Raw genomic sequence first — 22,681 nt, forward strand, 5'->3', positions numbered from 1 at the left:
ATTTATTTATTTGGCCTCTTCCTCCTCTCCCCACACCAAAAGGCAACATCCAGCAAAATATATCAATTATACCTTTCAAGTTTCCATTTCTCAGTCCATTCTCTGGAGGTTGTGTTAATTATAAAATCATGTGTATTTAGAAATCTTGTACCCTTGGACTTTCTCTCCCAGCATCCATTTCCCTTTGTCCTCACAGTTGTGCCCTTATGTAATGTTTATAAGTTTGTTGTAAGCCTGCTCTCTCTCTCTCTCTCCTCTCATGACTGCAGCTGGGTTAGCTCCTTATTTACTCTAGCTTTTTTTTTTAATTAATAAATCTTATTAAATATAATACTTGGAGTATTTGGATATTAATTTTTAATTTTACAATTTAAACATTCACAAGTTATTTTTTAAACATTAAATCTGTAACTATATAATGTTCTCATGTGATAATATTTGTAAAGTAGTTAATACAGAGCCTGGCACATTGTAGGGGATCAATAAATGCTTTATTTCCAATGGATACTTGAAGACTACAGAAATGAATAATGGTAGAACTTAATTGTTATATTTCTGAGGCTTTCTATCCAGGCCATCTCAAATTTAAACTGTCTTTGGAGTAAACAAACATAGGCTTAAGAGAAACAGCACAGTCTCATCTTTTATTCTTGAATTCCTAAGAAAGAACATGGTAGTAACTTCTTACCTCAATATTCAACAGCCAGAATTGAAGATTTGCAACCGCCTCTTCCCCTAGCGCTAAGTTCCAAACAACCACATACAAGGCTTTGTCTGTGAAGAAACACTGATTGACTGTGGACATGCTGGCTGGGCCACCGATATCCCAAACATTGAACTCCACAGAATCAACCTACTTGAACAACAACAATAACAAAAAACCATTTTTATAAACTCTAAATTTTATGCACTGAAAAACTGTTTCAGTAAATTGCAACAAGATCATGATGAACTTATTACCCAAGACTTGGGTGCTTGAGGGGGAAAAAAAAAGACATTTAAAAAGTTTCAATGTTCCCTTTGTTCCTCTTGGAAATCAGTCATCAGTGGGTGGGAAAAGGGCCCAAACACTCATCCTGGTGATGGGAAAGCTGGGATGTCTGCTGGTGGGCTTCCAGCGGATTCCAGCAATAATCTAATCGTCCCAAGGATGGAGGGTCTCTGCCATGTACAACACTGGCTTCCTCGGTGGGACAGTGGGAGTTTATATTGATCTTGGTCTGGGGCAGATTTGAGAGAATTATTCAATATGGTTCTCCACTAAAAATGGTTCTGAGAAATTTAGCTGGAGGAAATCCCATGGCTGAGATCCCTTTTTAGCCTTCAGTCATCAAGGTTTAACTTCGCAGGGAAGCAAGCTCCGAGGAGCCTCTGGTTTTCAGACTTGTAGGCCAGTGAACACCACCTACTGGGGATTCCTCAAACCTTTGCTGACATGGCATGATGGATTTGCCTGGAAGGACAATAGGCAACTGGGGCTTCCACATGTGAAAACTGAATTGTATTGAGAGGGTCCAGCTTGGGTTTCATCGGCCAAATACACATATCTGGCCCCTGATTAGAGAAAGGGATTGTTTCTTACAATCCTCCCCAGCCCATCTCAGAGACACAGTTTGAGTCTCTACCTTTATATAATCAACGAAGAGGCCATCCTGTTCCAAAGGTCAATGCCATGCCAAGCACAGCTTTATAAGAAACAAGCTGTTCAGTTTATTCAAGCATTCATGATTTTTCCTCTAATTAAACGGGAGGAGGCTTCATTTTGGTGACAGAAAAGGGCAGGGAAAACTCTAAATGAGAGTAACCCAGTAATGGGCCCTCAAGACCAATAAATCTTAATCACAGTTAAGGGAATAATAATGGCATTAAGTAATTGTTAATGACTGAATCCAAAATGTGGTTACATTAGGGCAAAAAACAACTCCTTTCATCAGAAAACTGCAAAGTCCTTTTCTGATACTAATTAGCTAAAGCTTATGTCTTGGCTACTCTGGGGGGCAGGCTCAGTGTTAATTAGCAGGGGAAAAATGTTTTGACTGTTTTGACCCTCAATGATAGAACTCTGTTCTTGGGAGGATTAGACTCTGTGTCCTTGTCAGAACTTAAATCCAGTTTAAATGCCTAATTGCTTGAACTAGATTTCCTCAATTCCAGAAGTGATTCTATGCAAAGGACCCAGCATAAAGAAAGGCTTCTTTCTGCCATTGAATGATTCATTGGAGAATGTTCTGGGGAGGATGACTATTGGAAAATTCCAACAAGATCTGTACATTAAGACACTCAAAATTTTCCACCAAGAAGCTACTATATAGTGCCCTGTGGGTACAAAAGGGTGACAATACCCAGGACAGGGTATCAAGAAATTATTTTCATTTCTGGTATGTTAGCACTGGGACTGGATGACATGAGTTTGATCTGGCCTCCGGCACTTACTAGCTATAGAAGACCCTGGGCAAGTGACTTTAGTCTGTTTGCCTCAGTTTCCTCAATTGTAAAATTGGGAAATAACAGCCCTTACCTTCTAGATTGCTGTAGGAAATCAAATTAAATAATCATTGTAAAGCACTAAGCATAATACCTGGCATATAGTAAGCACTATATAAATGTTAGCTACCATTATTATTATTGTTGTTGTTACTACTTCTTGATTAGCTTTATAGGAGAAACCTAAGAAAAATTATAATTCAGGGTCAGCTAGGTAGCATAGTGGAGAGAGTGCCAGTTCTAGACCTGGGTTCAAATCTGACCTCGGGCATTCTCTAGCTGTGTGACCCTAGGCCAGTTACTAAACCCTGATTGCCTAGCCCTGGCTACTCTTCTGTCATAGAATTGATACTAAGACAGAAGGTAAATGTTATTAAAAAAAAAAGAAAGAAAAATGATAATGCAGGCAGGTACTTGCCAATTTCACTGCCTAAATTTCAGCTTCACCTAGAGTGAGAGACAGTGAAGGGACATTAAGAAGGTTATTTGTTTTGAGAACAATTTTCATTTGATAAAAGTATATGATGAAAGGAATATTATGGGAGAGACACCTTAGCAATGTCTAACTCTACATTTAAAGATAACTCTGCTGTGTTGGAGAAGAGAACCAAATGAGAAATTCCTTTCCACCCAAATGAACTTTTAACTCTAACCATTATTGACCTTTGCTTTTGATCCAGGTGGTTTTTGTAGCTCCCATTTGGTGGTCCTGATAGTGGCATCACTGTGCATCATCTGTGGAGGTCTCCCAGTCTGTAAAATCTCTAAGAGAGTTGACTTGCCCTGTCTTGGAGGACCCACGATAATCATTTTCATTAGCTTGCATTTTTCTGCTTTCCGTAGTTGAGCTCTCAAGTAAGCTAATATAGTTTTGGGGCCTAAACAAGAAAAAATCATAAGAAGGGGGAAATCAGCATAACAGACAGTTAACAAATAAATATAATCAGAGACATCCAATTAGAACTTCCAAATTCTACTGCAGAAGGGGGGGGGGAGGAAAAAATTCACAAAATTTTCCCTGAATTCAAACATAGAAATGATACTCATTGAGAAAAGGAATTAAGGTTGAGTTGGAGCAAAGAAATGCCACTGATGACCTGTATGAGTGAGTCTCCAATGAGTTACAAGCAAAAAGAAAAACATTTTTAAAATTATGAATAATACAGTTTGTATTTATGGTAAAAATTATTTTAGTTTCAAACAAGAAGAAATAATTCTTAAATCATTTTATTTTTGTAAATGATTTCTGTAAGTAACCAAAGTAGAGTTTGTTTTCAACTACTGAATACCTGAAATTGAGGAAGTTATCCCATGAATGATGGGTAAATTTTTATTAGTAGACCCAGAGGAGGACATAGATAAAGGGCACAGAACAGATAGGCATAGATATGGATGGGAACTGTAATGTGGGTAATTTGAGGAAAGGTGTTTGGGATAAGGGAAATTGAAAGGAGGATGTTGGAGACTTGCTAAGTGGGTAATCTCGGTTACAGGTAGGCTGGGATTAAAGGAGATTCAGGGTATAATAGGACTGAAGTCAGGAGTATAACACAGAAGGGAAACAGAGATCTTTTAGGGAGAAGAGAAGTTAAACTAAACAGACAAACACAGCAGGCTTACAGACTGGGACTTAGACTCAAACACAAGCTGAGGGAAATAGACTAGACTGAAATTAACAAACAGGCTTTAGTTAATTTCACAGGAAGGGACCTGTTTTGAAGTAACACCTTCCTTCAAGATGGATGCCCAGCTTCCCTCTAAGCCCAGAGTATGTTGTTTCTTTCCCTCTTCTTCCCTCTTGATAACTAACAGACAAATTATACTAATAGGGCTGTTGAAACACAAAAGGGTTTATTTTGTTTGAAGGATGTTTGTTAGGAAGGTGGATCAAAGGAAAGCCCTATCAGTTGTCTCAGGAACCTCAGGTGGGGGAAGGGAAGCAAAGATGGAGTCTGAGTAAGGACCTGCCTTTAAACTCAGCTTTACTTAGTGCTATTGCTATCTAAAGGGAATAAATGATGACTGACTAACTATAACTAATGCTGTCAATTAGGTAACTCTTCACAGATTTAACTCCTCTATAATTACTCTCCTTATTAACTCCACAGACATATAAGGTAAGGGAGGGAAGGCAGGGATGGTATTAGGAAAGGAAGATATAAAGGGTTTATCTAAAATAATAATTTCTTAAGTAAATATATCAAAGCTAGGCGAAATTTCAATATTAAAGCTAGGTAATCCAGGCAGCTCGGCTGACTGACAACCTCCCTCCACGGAAGATCCAGCCAACTGCCTTTCCTCAAGATTCCAAACCTCTAACAGCTTTTGGAACTCAGCCAAAGCTAGAAAAAACTATATCACCCCAATTCTGTATACTACAAATGCCCCTTTTCTTTTCAAAATGTGCAACTAGCACCATTTTAGAACATAACTGGAGGAAGCGTTTCTGCTGATGAGATCAGAGCTCCAACAGAGTACTGAATATACTGAATCATTATAAGTCGGGGAATCATTTTTTTTTCCAACAAGGAAATCTAGTCAAAACATGGGCAGTAAATGGCTTACCTTCTTTCTGGATCTCTGCAGGAACATTGCTGATATTCAGTTCTTCTATATCTAGCTGCCAAAGATTAGCCAGCTGCCCAAGTTCTGGAGGGAGCTCTCGGAGACCTGGATTACTGAAAAAAACAAAAAACAAAAAACAAACACACACACACACACAAAATAATCAATGCTGAGGTGACCACTGGGTAAAGACTGTCTTAATTCACTACCATTTAAAGTTTCCAGTTCCCATCATAAGCACTGAATCTTTGTTCTGTTCTTCTAGTGTTCCATTGCTTATTTTAAAGTCTTTTCCTTTGGAAAAATCAGTGAGAGAGAGAGATGGAAATTCTTTCCTTTAGGAACTTTGGGTCTCTGAACTATGTTCATCTAAGTTTCCTTCTCTTCTAATTCTATTACCATGAAAGATTACAGTTGGAAGATGATGAACAGTGAACAAATTTTTTATTTTTATTAATCATACTTAAATTATGTTGGCTCCTTTTTTATGGCTTCAAGGAGGAAAGGATAACAAGATTCTACATTTTAGCCTTTTCTCCCCCATTTGAAGGAGGTGTTGAGGATTATTCTTAGTCATTAAAAGAAATTTTGCAAAATTCTTTGCACTCCAAATATAGATGCAGTCACTTTAAAGTGCCAAGTATACTTTGGAGTGTGAGAAATGTTGCAAACTCATATGATGGCTAATAATCCTCATAAAACCTTTAAATGGGGGAGAAAGGCCTAAAATTTACAAAATAATATCTTTTCCAAAAAAAACAAAATTCCTCTCAAACAATCCAATTAATTTTTAAAAATTCATGACTGTTTCAGGTGATAGAACTGCTTCTATTTTTTGTTTCTGCAATCACAAGATACCACAAAGTGGGGGAAGTTTGTTAATTCAGGCAGCAATAATGTCATTGATCCTATTCTCTGAGTGTACTTACTTTCCTAAGTAGAGTTCTGATAAGCCTTTCAGTAGGCAGACAGACTGTGGGATCATGTCAATTTGATTGTCATTCAGGCACAAAACTTCTAAGGATTCACTAAGAAAAGCTGGAAATTCCAGCCCGGAACCTAAAAGATAGATAATAGTTAAGATGATTATGAAAATTAAAACTACATGCCAAAATGTTACCCCAAGGAGACATCAGAGGAAAAGTTAGCTCATATCTAGGAGGTAGAAGACTCAGCATCAGGAAGCCTTGAGTTCATATCTAGCCTCTGACACTTAGTGACTATGTGACCCTGGGCAAGTCACTTAATTTCTGTGTTGTAGGCAATTCTGAGACTCTGAATTGGAGAGCAGGTGGTAATCTCCATGGGTAGAGGAAGTTTCCCTTAGCAAGAGTTCTCTATAGGTTAAAAAAATTAATATTTCAGTGGTACCATCAATTATAGGGCAGTATGACATAGTGAAGAGTGCCAGGCTTAAGAGTCAAGAAGCATTGGATTCCAAAGTCACTTCTGATTTTTTACCAGCTGAGTGATGCTAGGAAAGTCACTTAATATCTTTGTGTATCAGGTCACCCCAAGACTTATTACTAAGTCACAGACTGGATATGTTTTGGTGAAGGAGACTTTCAAACAACATATTCCAGTGCTGAACATCACATCACCAATTGGGATCACCATGTAGTCACCATCAAATAAAAGTGTCCTATGGTCATTTAACTAGATTATTTCAGGCGGGATGTAATACATCTCAAAGCTTTCAGCCTTTAGTTCGTACACCCAGAATTAGGAGAATCACAGGCTTGAATTTCTGAAGACTTTTGAATCAATCTGTCTTTATCCTCCCAAGGTAGGGGGGAAAAAAAGGACTTCTTGAGATTCCTTTCAGCTCAATGAGCCCATGATAAACAGACTGCTATGTCATTCCCTTACTTGTATCCCTCTCGGTATGGCCCTTCAAGATAAGCCAGCATTTTCTTTTATAAAGTTGAAGCAATTCTCTTTTTCTCCTTAGAGACAGTTTCCTATCAGCAGTAACATGGTACCTTTGCCTCAGAGAACGTTCTATAAGAGAAGGTAAAGGAATACCAAAAAATTCACTCACTCCTTTGAAATTCAGGTTAAGTTGCATTAGGAATAAAACTCTTCCAAGGAGCTCCTGCTTCAGTAATAAAGAATGCTACCTTTAAAGCTACTTTTGCAAAAGGAAAGGCTCAGTAAGTGCTTTTAACAACAGATGAAAGGGGATGAAATTCTTTAGTCAGCTGCATGAATTCACTTTTTCTAGAAAAGAACCTTTAGATTCTTCTTTCAAGAAAAAGTCAGCCCTCTTCTTCACATATCATAGCCTAACTTTCCCATTTCGAAGTTTCATTGTAGTGCTGAATACCTATTGAATAAGTAGGGAAAGAATACTCAATAATCAACTAATGCAGTCAGAAGCTGCTATGGCAAACATGAACTACACCCATCATACATCTTCTATCCCAACACAGAAAAAATGTCTGTTGTGTAGAACACAGCTCGAGGTATTTATGAACTGTAATTATTTATTCATAAGTTATTTATGACTCTGCTGGCTTGAATTTTACCGTAAAAACAGCCATCCAAAATTATTTTTGGAAGAGTCCACTGCACAAATATGACCACTTGTATGTGCATAAAATTACCCTGAATTTTATTACCCATCTGCACACAAGTTATCTTTGGTAAATCATTCCTTATCCAGGGATAAATAGTTTGGGATAACAACTACCCGAAGCAGTAGTTTTTCTAGGCAATAGTCGTCTTCTTCCCACAACTGGTAAGTCTAAATTTTTCTACACGTAATAAAAATAATTTTTGTCCAGTCCTGTGATTTCATGGGTATAGAGAATCTTCGTGAGAAAATGCCTTCCACTGATGTAAATCGACAATTATCAGTTGCTTATAGTTTTAAAGAGTTGTCTGGGGAGGCTCTAGGAGGTTAAATTACTTTCAAAACTGATAGGTGCCAAAGGTTTTCTTGACCCCAAAGTCAGCCCTCTATTCACCTGATCATACTGCTAGTTGAAAATAATTTTTAAAAAATAATTTAAATACAGAGGCCTGTTGGTTACCAGTTGTAACTTGAAATCATCAGTCTACATATCCTCCAAATAATTATTCCAGTGAAATTGGGCCATGTTTTTCTTGTCCCTTTAAACTGATATCTGTTAGACTCAGTTTATTTTCCAGGATATTTTCCCAAACCTTCCTACTGATCTTATTTGTATTTGGATGATTTATTCACAAAGAGATCCATCCCTTCTTTCTTCTTCTCATGATCGACCTTTGGGGGGAGGCTCTAATGTTTATTAGCAAGAAAGATATATTTCTGCTCCCAAGAGCAAAGGTAGCATAAATCTCATTTCTGAATTATAACCCTATCTCCTCATTCTTATCACATGCTGAAACAGATATTTACACTATAAAATAATGGGTAGATTCAACACATGAACAATGGACAAGTAGGAGCAAATATATTGTATCTCTTTTTTTCTATAATCAATTGTAATAACAACCACAATTTCTTTAAGGTTACCAACAAGAATATTTTATTTGTTTACCCACTTTATGTGACACTATTCTAGATACTTTCAGGATCATAGCATTAGAATCAGAAGGGATCTCCAGATTCATCAAATTTAAGCCCTTCGTTTCACAGATGTGAAAACTGAGGCTCTCAAAGATTAAGTGATTTGCTTTTGTCCTACAGATAGTGGCATATCCAGCAATTTAAGTTCTGTGACTTTAAATTGAGTAGGTCCAAGTAAGTCCTGGAATCTTAATCTGGGTTCAATGAAGTTTAAAAGTTTAAAAAATAACTATTTCAATACTTTGTAATCCTATATTATCATATTAAATTTTTTTTTCTGAGAAAGATCTAAAGGCAGTCCACTGACTGTCAAAGGGGTCCATGATTCAAAAAAAGTTTTCTCCCAAGAATGGCTATGAGATTACTACATAACTTGACTTCTTTAACATCCCAAATACCATACCATAAACTATTCTGGAACCTTGAAAATTATGAGTACCCTTCCAATATCATCTGATAATGAATATTATAGTGGAAAAAGCACTGGCTCTAGAGTCAAAGATCCTTGGTTCAAAACTCAGTTTTGATGAGTACTACTTTTATGATCTCAGACAAGTCATTTAATGTCTTTAGGACTCAGTTTCCTCAATTGTAAAATGAGAGAGTTGGGCTAGATAATCATTTTAGCTCTAGACAATGATTATAAATATCACTGAATGTGATAAGTTCAAATGGAAAACTCATCAAATAAAGTAATTATTACATAAAATGTTAAAGTGTAACAGACAGAAATGGTTCATTCAAAAGACAACCAAATCCCATGTCTTTTACTCATATTTCTACCATCTGTCCACAAACTACAAAATCATCATATTAAGAGCTTTTCTGTAAAGATTAATGAAAATCTCTTATGTTTTTTAACAGGTGCTACTGTCATGGATTATTGGTGTGACCCTTACATTTAACTCTAAATCCATTCAAAGCTGGTTTCTGGAAAAATGCCATCCATCTTACAGTCTGGTTTGCAGTTGCCCTGGTTGAGGCATTTGGAATATACCTAAGGCTAATTGCCCTTTTGCTTTCTCTCAGTCTACACAGTCATTGGGGTATAGCTAATGGCCCTCTGAGCAGGGGAGTGAAACTTTGTCCCAAACAGGATACTGACCTCACCTGACAAGGTTTTAAAATTCCGTGAAGGAAACATGAATACCATTCTACTAGCCTTCCTTTTCCCTTCCAACTGTGGGGCTCCACATTCCTCAGGAGAGCTCCACCCAAGAATTCTTCAGCTAATAATTTTTGTCAGTGTCACTTTTTAAAAATATAACCATATTATATTTTACATATTTTATAAAAGCATTTTATTATAATTATGTTATAAATATAAAATAATTATAAAAGCATTCTTAGAAAAGCGATGTAGCAAGGTGACCTTTTAAAAGACAAACTTTCTGTATTTGAAACAGAATGCAATTTACAAAAATCAAGATTTATAGAAAACTTTATAAGAACATAACAACTTTATATCCTGTGGTGTATATAGGTGCAAATAAAACAAGGATGAAACTACTGGGGAGAAATGAGACAACTTGCCAAATCCTATTGTATTCCATTTTAGTCCATACAGAACCCTGAGTCATGTACTCTAGTAAGCTCCTTCAAAAAATAACAATGAAGATGAAAGTAATGGTCTCTACTGGAAATAGGAAGATAGTCATAGTCAAAGAAATTTTGAGCTGATCTTATAGATTGGCTATAGCCTGGAGTTAAAAAAAATTTTTTTATCACAGACCCTTCTGGAAGTCTGATGAAGACTACTGAACACCTTTCTGGTGTTTTTAAATAACTAAATGACTAAAATAAGATACAAAGACTACAAAAAAATCAATTATATTGAAATATGTATCAAAATATTTTTTAAAAATATTTTTTAAAATTTCACAGTCCCCATGTTAAGAATTTCTGATCTAGTCCAATTACCCCGCCAATGCTCTTTGGCCTCTGTGGGATTTTATTTACACTAATCCAAACCATTTCCATTATAAGCTATTCAAAGCTAAGTAAAACAGATCTTTCAAGTCTAGCCAGAAGGTTGTATTGCCTTTGAGAGGACTTAATTATTGGTTAGTTGTCACAGAACAGCCTCCCAAAGGATACATTTCGGAGATCAGCTGACTTTATAAGCTCTTCAGCTTTCAGGACAAAATAAGATGTTAGTGAGTTTAAAGGCAGGAGCAGGTTGTTATTAGTTCCTCAGTATTTTCTAGCAATTTGTTAGTCATCTATCTTTCTTATTTTAATCACTGTGAAAACTACTGAAAATTGTACATCTAACTGATAAACCTTCAGGAAAATCTATATTTCCCTCTCAAACAGAGTTTAATAAAGGCAGTCTGCCAGGCTTAGATTCTTTGAGCCTGGCAATATCTGCTTTGGGAGATGATAAGAGGGATCATGGTGATGGAGTTGGGTTACCCTGTCCCAAGGAAGGAGGTTCTAGGGACAAAGTAAGACTGGTTTATCTTAAGTAGACTGATTTACTGAGAAATGTGACATCAGGAATCATGTGTTACAAGAATAAAAGACAAGCTACTTCCAGATACTTCATCCCAACTTGACACTGCATGTTGATTGCATTTTCAACCCCTTTAGACAATAAAGCCCACCTACATGGGAAAATTCCATAAGTCCAGGGTCTGCAAGTCTACCCAACCCATACTGTTCCCAGTTTGTTTTTTTTTGTTTGTTTGTTTAATTTTTTTAGGATGAGCTCTGACCATGCAAACATACTTGACTCTGTACATGAACGCTGTCTACTCTTAGTGTTGAAGAAGGAAATCCTCCTTGTTTTAAGTCCATCTTCATTTCTGTGGGGAAAAAATAAATGAAGAAAGAGTGATGGAGACATGACAATTTGGGTTGTGTCTCTATATAATGCAAAAATATCTGACCAGAAAACAAAACATTCACTCGGTCTTTTAGAAGTTTTGTTGTGGGCAGGAGCAACCTTTGCCTGCTATTTACCAATAGTAGTGTTTTAGGGGCAAATTGCAACACATGTTTTAAATAACTGATTAAATTTATATTTGATAGATTATTCTGATTTAAAAAAAGAAAAATGTTCTTTGCTTTAGTTTTTGTCCTCCAATATTTTTTAGATAATGCACAAGAACATTTCCTTTGCCTGATACAGTGTGGACATGTACCAAATGACAGCTGCACAGATAGAATTTATATTTTTAGGTTGTTTATTATGGTTATCCTTTTGAGAAATTCATTATCCAATTAGGTTTAGATTATGCCCAGATGCTATTTTAGGTAGTGCCCTATAAATAAATGAGTCTTTTTTATTTCCAGAAGGGTGTATTTGCTGCATCTTATTAACACCATTTACATTTTGTTAGGAAGGTTCTGGATTTTGTTTTATCTATTCTCTCTGCCCTCTTACTTGGGTATTAAATTATAAGATGCAAAGTTGAGTCATACTTTGTTGTATTTTCCCTGTGTAAATATTGTATATACTTTAGTTAATTATGTTTAAAATGATCCATTTGGGAGACTGGTCTCCCAAAGGATCACAGGGGGAAGGTGGAGGTGGAAAATTTGCTACACCTGAGCTAAATTCCCAGCATCCTTTTAAGTACATCATCATTTGACGTGCAGTGGCTTGAGAGATAAATTTGACTGAGACCCTTGCCGCAGGGCTCTTTTTTAGAAACTTGAGTTTTGCTTTGGTTAAGGTGTGGCAGGTATGGGTCTTTGGCTTTGTGCTCTGTTCACTTAACTGAAGGAATCATTTTCCCTCTTTTTACTATCTCTATTTTGCTGTAATAAAGCCACTAAAAAGCTACTAACAGCCTCATAATTTAAATTGTAATTATTACACCATTTAGGTTGAAATTAGAAATAATAATCAGAAGGGGCAGACTAGAAGGTATGGAAAGAATGGTGCTAGTAACTTTTTATTACAGTTAAATTTAGGGAAAATATTCCTGACTGATGTAATAGGGAGAAAGATTATGATTAAACTGAGCATGCTCAAAGCTTAAGCTTAAAACTGTACCAAGACCTTTGGGGCACCCTGTACTGAAAGATGATCATAATATAAAGAATAGCTGCTTACTTTCCAAGTTGATTTTTAGAAAGATCCAAATATTTAAGTTGCTTGCAGGTCCATTTATCTTGAGAGGGAAGGGTAATTAGTTGGTTCCCTAATAATTTCAAGGACATCAAAGTCTGAAAGAGAAAGTCGAGTCCAAGACGTCATCAAACACACACACACACACACACACACACAAAATAGAAGAAACAACTTGAACTAAGAATTAATATTGAAAAAAGAAATCAATGATGTGTGAATCAAGAAAGTTGTTTAATTTACTATACATGTATATATACATATGCATATATGCACACATCCACATAGACATATATAGAGACACGTATATTTACACATTGAGATCCCATCCTGAAACTACTTTTTAAACTTTTTAGTTCCAAGTTCAATCTGTTTTTACTATACCACACCAACTTTCTACCTGGGTCTTTCTGAACACAGGACTTAAAAGAGATGAAGTGACCTACCTTGGAATGCTATACCCCCATACCCTCATTATTACAAAATTGCCTATTGACACATCTATGATGGAAAGGTAACATTGCATTAGGAAACTCCAAATAGCAGAATATTGGGTGTTGGAATGGGAAGAGGAAAGCAAAACCATATTGGTCCTTGATTTTCTTTCTGTCCCTATGGCTTAAAAAAAAAAGCAGTGTCATTTTTGCTATTTGGGACAAGGCTAGACTACTGGAATATGTGGCTGCACTTACTCCTCCTCCAACTCTCCTGGGCAGAGAGAATTCTGAAGGGGTACTGTCAAGGCCAGTGATGAGGGAGGAAATAAGGTGTGACTACTCCTGGCCAATAACTCTCACATTCCAAAAGTAGGGGCCAGAGAAGGGAAAGGAGTACTTTTTGTCACTTGGCTACCCCAATCCATTTCTTTCATGTTTTGTTTTTAACAAAAGTTACAGATGAATGCTGCTTCCTGTCATAAAATTATTTCTAGGGGCAATTAAAGGAACATATTCTGTACAAGGATCACATTTCATAGGTGTGAATTCTTTTTCTTTCAGGATATGAAATAAAGCTTCCCAGTTGATTTAGCCTTCAGTCTTTATTCTATAATTTATTTTAGATGACATTATTTAGTTAATAGGAATTTAATTAATAGGGCAGTCACCAAAATAAAGAAATCTCTAAGCCTGTATTTAATGATCATTTTTTAAAAACTAATACAAATGAGAAAAAAGTCCACACATCTGCATGAAATATTTCCTCTAAGAAAATGAAATTACTATTTTGATCAAGTGATGTTATAGTATAAACTCTGAGTAGGAAGAGATAGCATGGCATGGTGGTTAGAGCGGTAGTCAGAATAGTTTGAGTAAGAGGATGCTAATTGGATAATCATAATTGAATGATAGGGTTTTTTCTTAGAGCTAGGAGACTGTGGAGGCCATCTACTTCCACATCCTTATTTTACAAATGTGGAAACTGAGGTTCTAGGGATATGGCATGACTTATCCAATGTTACACACTTAGTAATAGAGCTGAGATTTTTAAATCTAAGTTTTCTGATTTCAAATCCAGTGATCTTTCCTTTCATGGAACCAGGGCTCCATTACTTTTTAGCTGTCTGATATTGGTTGAGTCACAATCTCTCTAGTCTCAGCCTCAGTTTCTATATCTGTAAAATGTAACAAAACAAACAAATTAAAGTTGTACTATTTAACTCACTGGGTGGCTATGATTAAAAAGAGCTAATTTAAGTAAACTGCTTTGAAATGACAAAAAGCTATATAAACATAATCTATCATTATTTTAATTAATTATTAGTGTTGTTGTTTCATGCCTAATCCTAAGACATGATTTTCAAAATACAGGAAAGAAAAAAAAAAACATCTAAGAAGATGAAGTACACTCTCAAAAGAGGAAATGGCAAAATTTGATACTAGGATTAAAAGCAGACAAATATTTTATACTTTCACATTTCAGGCTAAGCTACTGGTAAGAGTTTAAGCAATCAAAGGTCATAGAGCTATAGCCTATTCTTTACTAGGATGAAAATCAAAACACAGTCAACTGCTAGGTGCTAAATGTCCTCCGAGTCCAGCAAAACAGTGTGCAACTTGTGCCATCTGGTGATCAAAGATGAACACAACAGCCTCTTCAGACTGCTGATCAGAGAAAGAGGAATGGTGTGAATTCTGATGGTAGGTAATTCCTCTCAAACAGGGCTGCAAATGAAGACTGAATTATTCACATTATATGCACGGGCTTTCTGAGAGAGAAAGTATAACAAAACACAACAGAAGGCTGAAGGCTGAAGGCTTAATTTTTGAAGACTGTCAGAGTAGTTGAAGAACAAGAGCATCATGAGACAGGGATAGGGGTGTATGTGCAGGGGAGCTGAGTCTTCTTAGCACCCACAAAATCACACCATGCTGGCAACTGACTTTCCCTAACCTGAGGCTAGCACTGAAATTGATATCCATATTTGTTCTCCCTAGCTCTACTCTTTTACTTTGGGCTTCTTCCTCTGTCAATTAATTTATTAGAGCTATAAGGATCTAAGACTAGTTCCAAGCACTGCGTTAAATGGTGAGGATAAAAAGAGAGGGAAACCATCCCTGATTTCAAGGAACTTACATAATAAGAATGGGGAGAAGGGGAAAATGGAAGATGATATGTACATATTTGTGACTATACATATAAAATATATACATTTATATAAAACATGTTTTAGATAAATTTCCATATACATCTAACATATTTATCTAAAAGATGTCTTTATAAAAGTTTATAGACATGTATAAACCACATCATGCTCACACACATATACATATATAGATTGGGGGAGAGAGAGAGAGAGAGAAAGAGAGAGAGAGAGAGAGAAAGAGAGAGAGAGAGAGAGAGAGAGAGAGAGAGAGAGAGAGAGAGAGAATTTGTAGGGTTGGACACTAGTTAATGAAAGAGATCAGGAAAGGCTTTAGATAGGAGATGCCCTTTGAGGTGAGTTTAGAAAGAAATCAGGGATTATAATTGGCAGCTGTAAGGAGAGAATACATTCTAGACACAAGAAAGATCTGATGGAAAGGGATGGAGAGCAGAGACGGAGATGGGAGTGCTGTCTGTGAAGAACAACAAGAAAGGCATTTGGGGCTGGATTGAACAATGTGTGAAGAAGTGGCTGTTGTTCAGTCATGTCTGACTCTGTAAACCCACGTGGGGTTTTCTTGGCCAAAATACTAGAGTGGTTTGCCTTTTCCTTCTTTAGCTCATTTTACATATGAAGGAACTGTGGAAAAGAGGGTTAAGTGACTTGTTGGGGTCACATAACAAATAAGTATCTGTGGCCAAATTTGAACTCAGGTATGAGTCTTCCTGATGCCAAGCCCAGTATCCTACTCATGTTACTACCTTGCTGCTGGTATGAAGAGAAGTAATGTGTATAATAAAGATGGAAAGAGAGGTTGCTGCTAGGCTACAAAGAGACTTAAATGTCAAAGAGAAGGGTCTGTATTTGGTCTAGAGGTAACAGGGAGCCACTGCAGTTTACCAAACAGGCAAGTGACATGGTCAGACTTTGGCAGTGGTGTGAAATATGGCCTGGAAAGGCAGAGACTTCAGACAGAGCAAACATCTAAAAGGTCTAGTCCAGACCTTTCATTTTACAGATGAGGAAACTAGCTCAGCCAGGTGACTTACTCAAGTAGTAAGTAGAATGAGGACGAGAACCTATGCCCCTTGTCTCCCAATCCAGCCCTTTTCCACTAACCCCAGGCTGGCTTTATATTGACAAAGAAATACATTCCACTTCTAGATGAGAATGGGAAGCATTTACTCTTCTGGCACATCTCCTAAGGCTGTAAAACTATCTAGTCATATACCTTCCAGCTAGAAAAAGTAATGAAACACCTACTCGTAAAATTATTTGACACAACTATAGACATGAAAAAATAAGAAACCGTCAAGAGGTATCCTTGGCAATTAGTTGGCATTTATGCTTCAATTCTATAAAAGCTGGAGATTAGAAACAAAGTGCTTTTAGACTTACGTCAAGCTGGAAGAGTCCCAAGGGAACATCTTTGAGTGCATTTTCTGAAAAATCCACTTCTTTAAGGTGATTTTTCCAAAAAACAGCAATTTTGTCTGGCAGATACTCCAATAAGTTTTTGGCAGCTTTACAACATTTCTAAACATTCAAGGAAAGACAAAAGAGAGAGTGATGTTAACTAGTTCTCTAACACAGTGAACCTTGCTGTACAAGGTAGTTTCAAAGTATTAGAGTTTGTAATTTATGTAATTATACTCTTAAAATTAAATTATTTCATAAGTATGACCTAGTGCTTAGTAAAAAAGGGCAGAAATACCCTCTTGAGCATGGGAGCTTCATCCCATTTCCTATTCTCCTTATTGAGTGTTCACTGCCTACAGAAGCCTTTTACTAGCTTCTATCTGGATTTTTCACTTCCTTTTCGAATCAGTTCAGAAACCACTTTTTACACAGAGGCTTTTCTGATCCATCAAATGTCAGTATTTTTCCCTAACTATTTTGTATTTATTCTGTAGAAAATAAGTAATAGAACTGAAAAACTACTTGAAAGCAGGAATTCTATCTTTCTTTTTCCTTTTGGTCTTTGTATACCTAGCACTCAGTACTGGGCCAGGCATAGAATAGGTGCTTATTAATTGATTTTTCTCTCTAGATTGACTTTCTCTCTAGACTTCTGTGTTTCTCCTTCTACCACCATATTCCCAACATAAGGAATTTTAAATATTTCTCTTTAATGTAATCTAGTTTCTTCTTAAGTTGCAAATATTTATTTTAGCTTCAGATTCTATACGTACCAAGGGGCAAGCCCAGGGATCAGGAAAAATCTTCAGTTTATTTCTGGAGACATTCAGGCAATTTAGTGATTTGAATGAGTGAAGGAATACATTAGGTAATTCTGTTAATTTATTGTCAGATAGATCAAGTTCCTGTAGCTTCCTTAATCCAATCCAATTAGTCGCTAAAAGAAAAAAGAGGAAACCTTTTGCTCTCTCCTGGATCCATAAGTTCTCATAGATTCAACTACCACCCCTAAATAGATGATTTCCAGACCTAGGTATCTAGCCCATTTCTCTCTGCTCAACACCAATCCTATATCATCAACTACCTTCTGGACAACTTAAATTGGATGTCCCACTGGAAGTTCCCCAAACTCAAAATGTTAAAAACGGGGCTTATTATAATTCTTCAGATGTCAACCTTTTCCTAATGCTATTGAAGGCACCACTATTCTCCCAGTCACCCAGATTCACAAACTTGGTGTCATCCTCTACTCCTCAACTCTCACTCGTCTCACATATTAAATTTGTCATCTAGTCTTTTTGTTTTTTCCTTAACAACACATGCATCCTTTTCTCTCCATTCACACACACACCACACTGGTGCAGACCTTCATTACTCCCTACTGCAACAACCTCCTAAGTGGGTCTCCTGGCCACAAGTCTCTTCCCTACTCCAGTCCATCCTTCTCTCAGCTGCCAAAAACTCAACCCTGACCCTGTCCTCTTCCTGCTCAGTAAACTCCATCGGCTCCCTACTTACCTACAGGATCAAACAGAAAATTCTGTGTGTCATTGAATGCCTTTTATAACCTGGTTCCATCTTACCTTTCCAGGTTTCCTATACTTTATCATTTTCTTTATGAATTCTATAGTCCACCTACACCAGCCTTCTTGCTGCTCCTCAAACACATCTCCCAACTATGACTTCTCCCTGACTGCCTCCTTTGCCTATTGCCCTGGAGTCCTTTAAGAACCAGCTCAAACCCCAACTTCTGCAGGTCTTTCCTGGTCTCTCTTACTGCCTGTACCCTCCCTTTCATATTATATTATGTAAATAGTTGTTGCCTGATGTCTCTTCCATTAAAATGTGAGCTCTTTGAGTCAGACTATTTCTGCCATTATCTGTAGCCCCAGGACTTAGCTCAGTGCCACTGGAATATGATAAATACTTAACAGGGCTTGTTGACTGACTAAACTTGCTATTTGATGCAAATTCTTTTAGAAGGAAAAAAATTCCATCAGACTACCAAAGGTTAACATACCATTTTCTTCTTCAAATAATTTTTCTAAGTAATTTTTTGTAGCTGTCAGTTTTTGAAGTTTTGAGAGGTGTAAAAATCCAGGAGGAAGATGTGAAAACTTGTTGCTGGATAGATCAATTTCAAGTAACCTGTAATTAAGAGAAATAAAATCACCAAGGGAGTTTTTATTATTGCTCTGAAAACTATGATATCATAGTTTTCCTGCCTGTATAAGAGGCCACATGATGCAGTGCATAGAATATTATACTTAGAGGCAGGAAGACCTGGTTTCAAATCCCAACCCAGATACTAGTTAGGTGACTTTTGGGAAGTCATTTAATTGGCTTGAGCCTCAGTTTCCTTATCTGTAAAATGGGCATAAAAGCTATTTCACATAAGGTTATTGTGAAGACCAAATAAGGTAATATATTTGAGTATTTTTTTAATTCCAAAGTGCTATATGTCATCTATTACTATTTTTTTTTAAAAAAAAACTTTACTTTTTGTCTTAGAATAAAGACTACTGGTTCCAAGGCAGAAGAAAAGTAAGGACCAGGCAACTGGGATTAAGTGACTTGCCCTGGAACACATGATTAGGAAGTATATGAGGCCAAATTTGAACTCAGGACCTTCAGTCTCTAGGCTTGGCTCTCTATCCACTAAGTCACCTAGATAGCCTTAGTTATTACTATTTTAACATTTTTACCCCAGTGAGGCTTACTGGGAAAAAAAATTTCCAATGTCCTATCCAAAGAACAATAGCCAAAATATTATACTTTTTAAAGAAATAGCCTGAAATGAATTTGAGTTGAATCGAGTAGAATTTGAGTAAAATTACCATCATGCCTTAAGATGAATGAAATGTCTATTCAAATACTAAAACGATTAAAATAGACAACTACATTTTTTACACTTCCAGAAGCAGAGAGGCAGTGCCTGGAATAAAACCTAAATTCAAATCTAGTCTCAGACATTCCGGGTTGTATAACCCCTGGTCAGTCACTTAACTTTTATCTGCCTTAGTTTCCTCAACTGTAAAATGTGGTAATAATAGCACATATCTCCTAGGGTTGTTATGAGGATCAAATAAGATTAAATTTGTAAAATTTTATGTAAAATATATAATTTTCTTTGCAGGGATTCAATGAGTCCTCAAATAAGACTGTTTAAAAAAAAAAACAAAAACTTTTACACAGGGGGCAGCTGGATGGCTCAGTGGATTGAGAGTCAGGCCTAGAGACAGGAGGTCCAAGGTTCAAGTCTGGTCTCAGACACTTCCCAGCTGTGTGACCCTGGGCAAGTCACTTAACCCCCATTGCCTAGCCCTGTAACAAATAAAAAAATATTAATATAGAAGGATATATATATATATATATATATATATATATATATAAAGATATTAGGGTTTAAAAAAACTTAAAAAAAAAAACCTTTCACACAAAGTTAGTATTTTACAAAACACTGACCCATTTGGGGGAGAGACTGCGTATTTTACCTAAATCCAAGAAGATGGCAAAACTTAGAATGGTCAATTAGCCTGGCTGAGTGAGGACATGGGTCTAAATCATGATTGTGATATTTACTTGCTATTTGGTACTGGACAAGTCACATCCCCTCCTAAGGCCCGAATTTCCTCATTTGTCAAGTGAAGGGATAGTTTTGTGTTTTTTGAGATCAATTTCAACGTTAAAACCTCTGATCCTAAGCATAAACTTCTTTCTCCCCCTCACAATATTCCCCATTTTACTGCCCCTTTTCCTCTTCTAAGCTTGGGCAGGTACAGTGTAGAGTCTCCTGAGGGATCTTTCTTCTCCCAGACCTCCGAATCAAAAGCTTTTTGATCATGACCTTCCCCACCCCATCCATTATGGAGTCAGAGAACGTTTGGGTCTCAGATTTGGAGAGACTTTTTCCTGACAGGAGGAATATAAAATAGATGGGTCTCTCTTACTTGCTCTTCTCTAATTTTTACTCTGGCACTCTCAGGGCAGCCCTAAATAAACTTAATTGCTAAATTCGGAAACTACTATTCTCAGAACAATTTATACAAGAACAAAAGACAAAACAAGTGTGAAAAATTTAGGAACTCTAATCAACATAATAATCAACCATAAATCCAGAAGTCTCCAAAGAGAAAGGACTTAGAATGAAAATTGAAATATATATATTTCATATATATATATGTATGTATACATACACACAGACACCCCCACACGTATATATATACATACATATTTTGGATATGGCCAATGCAGGAATTTGTTTTGCTTGACTATACATGTTTGTAACAGGATTTTTTTTTTTTTTTGCTTTCATAGTGTGGAGGGGGAAGGTGAGGGAGCAATGAAATATGCAGATCTGAAAATAAAATAAAATTTAATTTAAAGATGAAAAAGAATCTGTTATTCCATGTGTTTTTACTCTCATATGCTTTTCTGCTGGATGAGCGCCATCCAATGCCTAGCAGTCTCCTCCACCCTCAGGGATAATGAGAAAATAAAGGAAAGTTTGAAGGGAGATCCCTGGGTCAGTCAATCAGAGTATGTAAGCTTCAGAGATCTGCCAATTGATTAAATGATCCTCCATGTCCAGGACAACCAGTATGGGTTCCTTCAGCCTGGGTGTCAAGTAGGAGAAAGTTGTTATTGCTTCTACTGTGGCTGGGGACACCACTGAGGTATGAGCTGAGTCTGTGGTCTGAAGAATGGGATAATGAAGCACATTCAGGTTTTAGATCAATAGAACTAGGCAACCGCTGTTTTGCTCCAGTCATCACATCAAGAATAATTAGTTTAAAATAGGAAGCTCTCAAATAGCAGACTGAGGTGGAATCTGGTCCTCCGGAGACTTCCCCAGCAATGACTTTGCTCTGACGTCCTGGATTGTCTCCATCCCTAGCACAACTGAGATTTCTTCATATCAACAGACCCAGGGGTGGTTTGTGGTACTTGTCCCAGTCACATAAATTCCTAATTACAGCTCTGTATGTGAGCCACACTTTGGGGAAAAGTACAGCTTATATTCAGACCAAAAAAGAGTATTTGTTCAGGCATGTCACATTAGCATGTCAGCCAAGATAGCCCACAGATTATCTTGGGTGACATTTAGTGCTGGGCCAGCTGGCCAATTTAGTTGGTTAAAAATCAAAATGTAGGCAAGGCTGAAGGGGCCTCAGTAGTAATTTTTGTATTCTAAGGATAACACCACAATCTTATGGGCCCAGTCAGGAATAGTAGTGCATTTAAAAGAATGAAGTAGAGATAGAGTAGCAGAGGAAATGGATTTATTCCTGCTGGAAATTGATTTATAAGAGGGCAGGAACTTCCTGCTCAAATTTCCAAGAGGAAATTATGTTTGAAGACATAAAATAAAATGATGGAAAATTGGCAAGAAGAGAAATGTAGCTCTGTCCCTGGAGAATGAACTATTCCTTTCACACTCACTCTTCCATGACTTGGGACTACAGCCCACCTGGTACAGATGATTTCATCGGAGGATTGTACGCTGGGCAGCTCTACCAGCTGGTTGTCAGAGAGATTCAATTTTCGGAGGTTTATCAGTCCCCAGGGAATGACGGATGGGAGGGATGTCAGGCAGTTGGCAGAAAGGTCTAACTCTGTGATCTGACATGAAATATCGATTAGCCAGTCTAGATCCACCCACGGTAACTTCAGATGGGACCATTTCACATGGAGAGCCTAATGTGAGGGGTAGAGGAAGCAGGAGAAAGGAAAAATATATGTTAATATATATTGAATCAGTGAGGAACCAATATAGAATATGGTATAAACCTATTCATTAAAAAAAAAATGAACCCATGTACACAAAAGAAAGACTTGGAGTCATCAAACATCCTGGGTTCAAATTCTGGCTCTACTTCTTACTATTTCTATGACTTCAGACCACTCTAGGTGAACTGGCTTTATTCGAATATATAAAATGATGGGATTGGACTAGATTAACTCTAATACCCCTTCTAGCAATGAATCTATGATTGAA

At 36.9% G+C, this 22,681-nt stretch overlaps 1 protein-coding gene across 1 annotated transcript in view; it reads right to left on the reverse strand.

The window, feature by feature from the left end:
- The window catches only part of LRRK1 (leucine rich repeat kinase 1), a 150,113-nt gene that overhangs the window by 58,765 nt on the left and 68,667 nt on the right, over nucleotides 1-22,681 (reverse strand). Inside the window, exons 6-15 of the mRNA XM_044665409.1 lie at nucleotides 22,154-22,380; nucleotides 18,704-18,831; nucleotides 17,457-17,620; nucleotides 16,663-16,800; nucleotides 12,666-12,778; nucleotides 11,333-11,409; nucleotides 5,979-6,108; nucleotides 5,050-5,162; nucleotides 3,148-3,362; nucleotides 689-853 (exon numbers count right to left, since the gene is read on the reverse strand). Coding sequence (XP_044521344.1) covers nucleotides 689-853; nucleotides 3,148-3,362; nucleotides 5,050-5,162; nucleotides 5,979-6,108; nucleotides 11,333-11,409; nucleotides 12,666-12,778; nucleotides 16,663-16,800; nucleotides 17,457-17,620; nucleotides 18,704-18,831; nucleotides 22,154-22,380 — 1,470 coding nt within the window. The remainder of the gene's footprint in view (nucleotides 1-688; nucleotides 854-3,147; nucleotides 3,363-5,049; nucleotides 5,163-5,978; nucleotides 6,109-11,332; nucleotides 11,410-12,665; nucleotides 12,779-16,662; nucleotides 16,801-17,456; nucleotides 17,621-18,703; nucleotides 18,832-22,153; nucleotides 22,381-22,681) is intronic.

The sequence above is a fragment of the Gracilinanus agilis genome, chromosome 2 (assembly GCF_016433145.1).
Source record: "Gracilinanus agilis isolate LMUSP501 chromosome 2, AgileGrace, whole genome shotgun sequence".
NCBI classification, from domain to species: Eukaryota; Metazoa; Chordata; class Mammalia; order Didelphimorphia; family Didelphidae; genus Gracilinanus; species Gracilinanus agilis.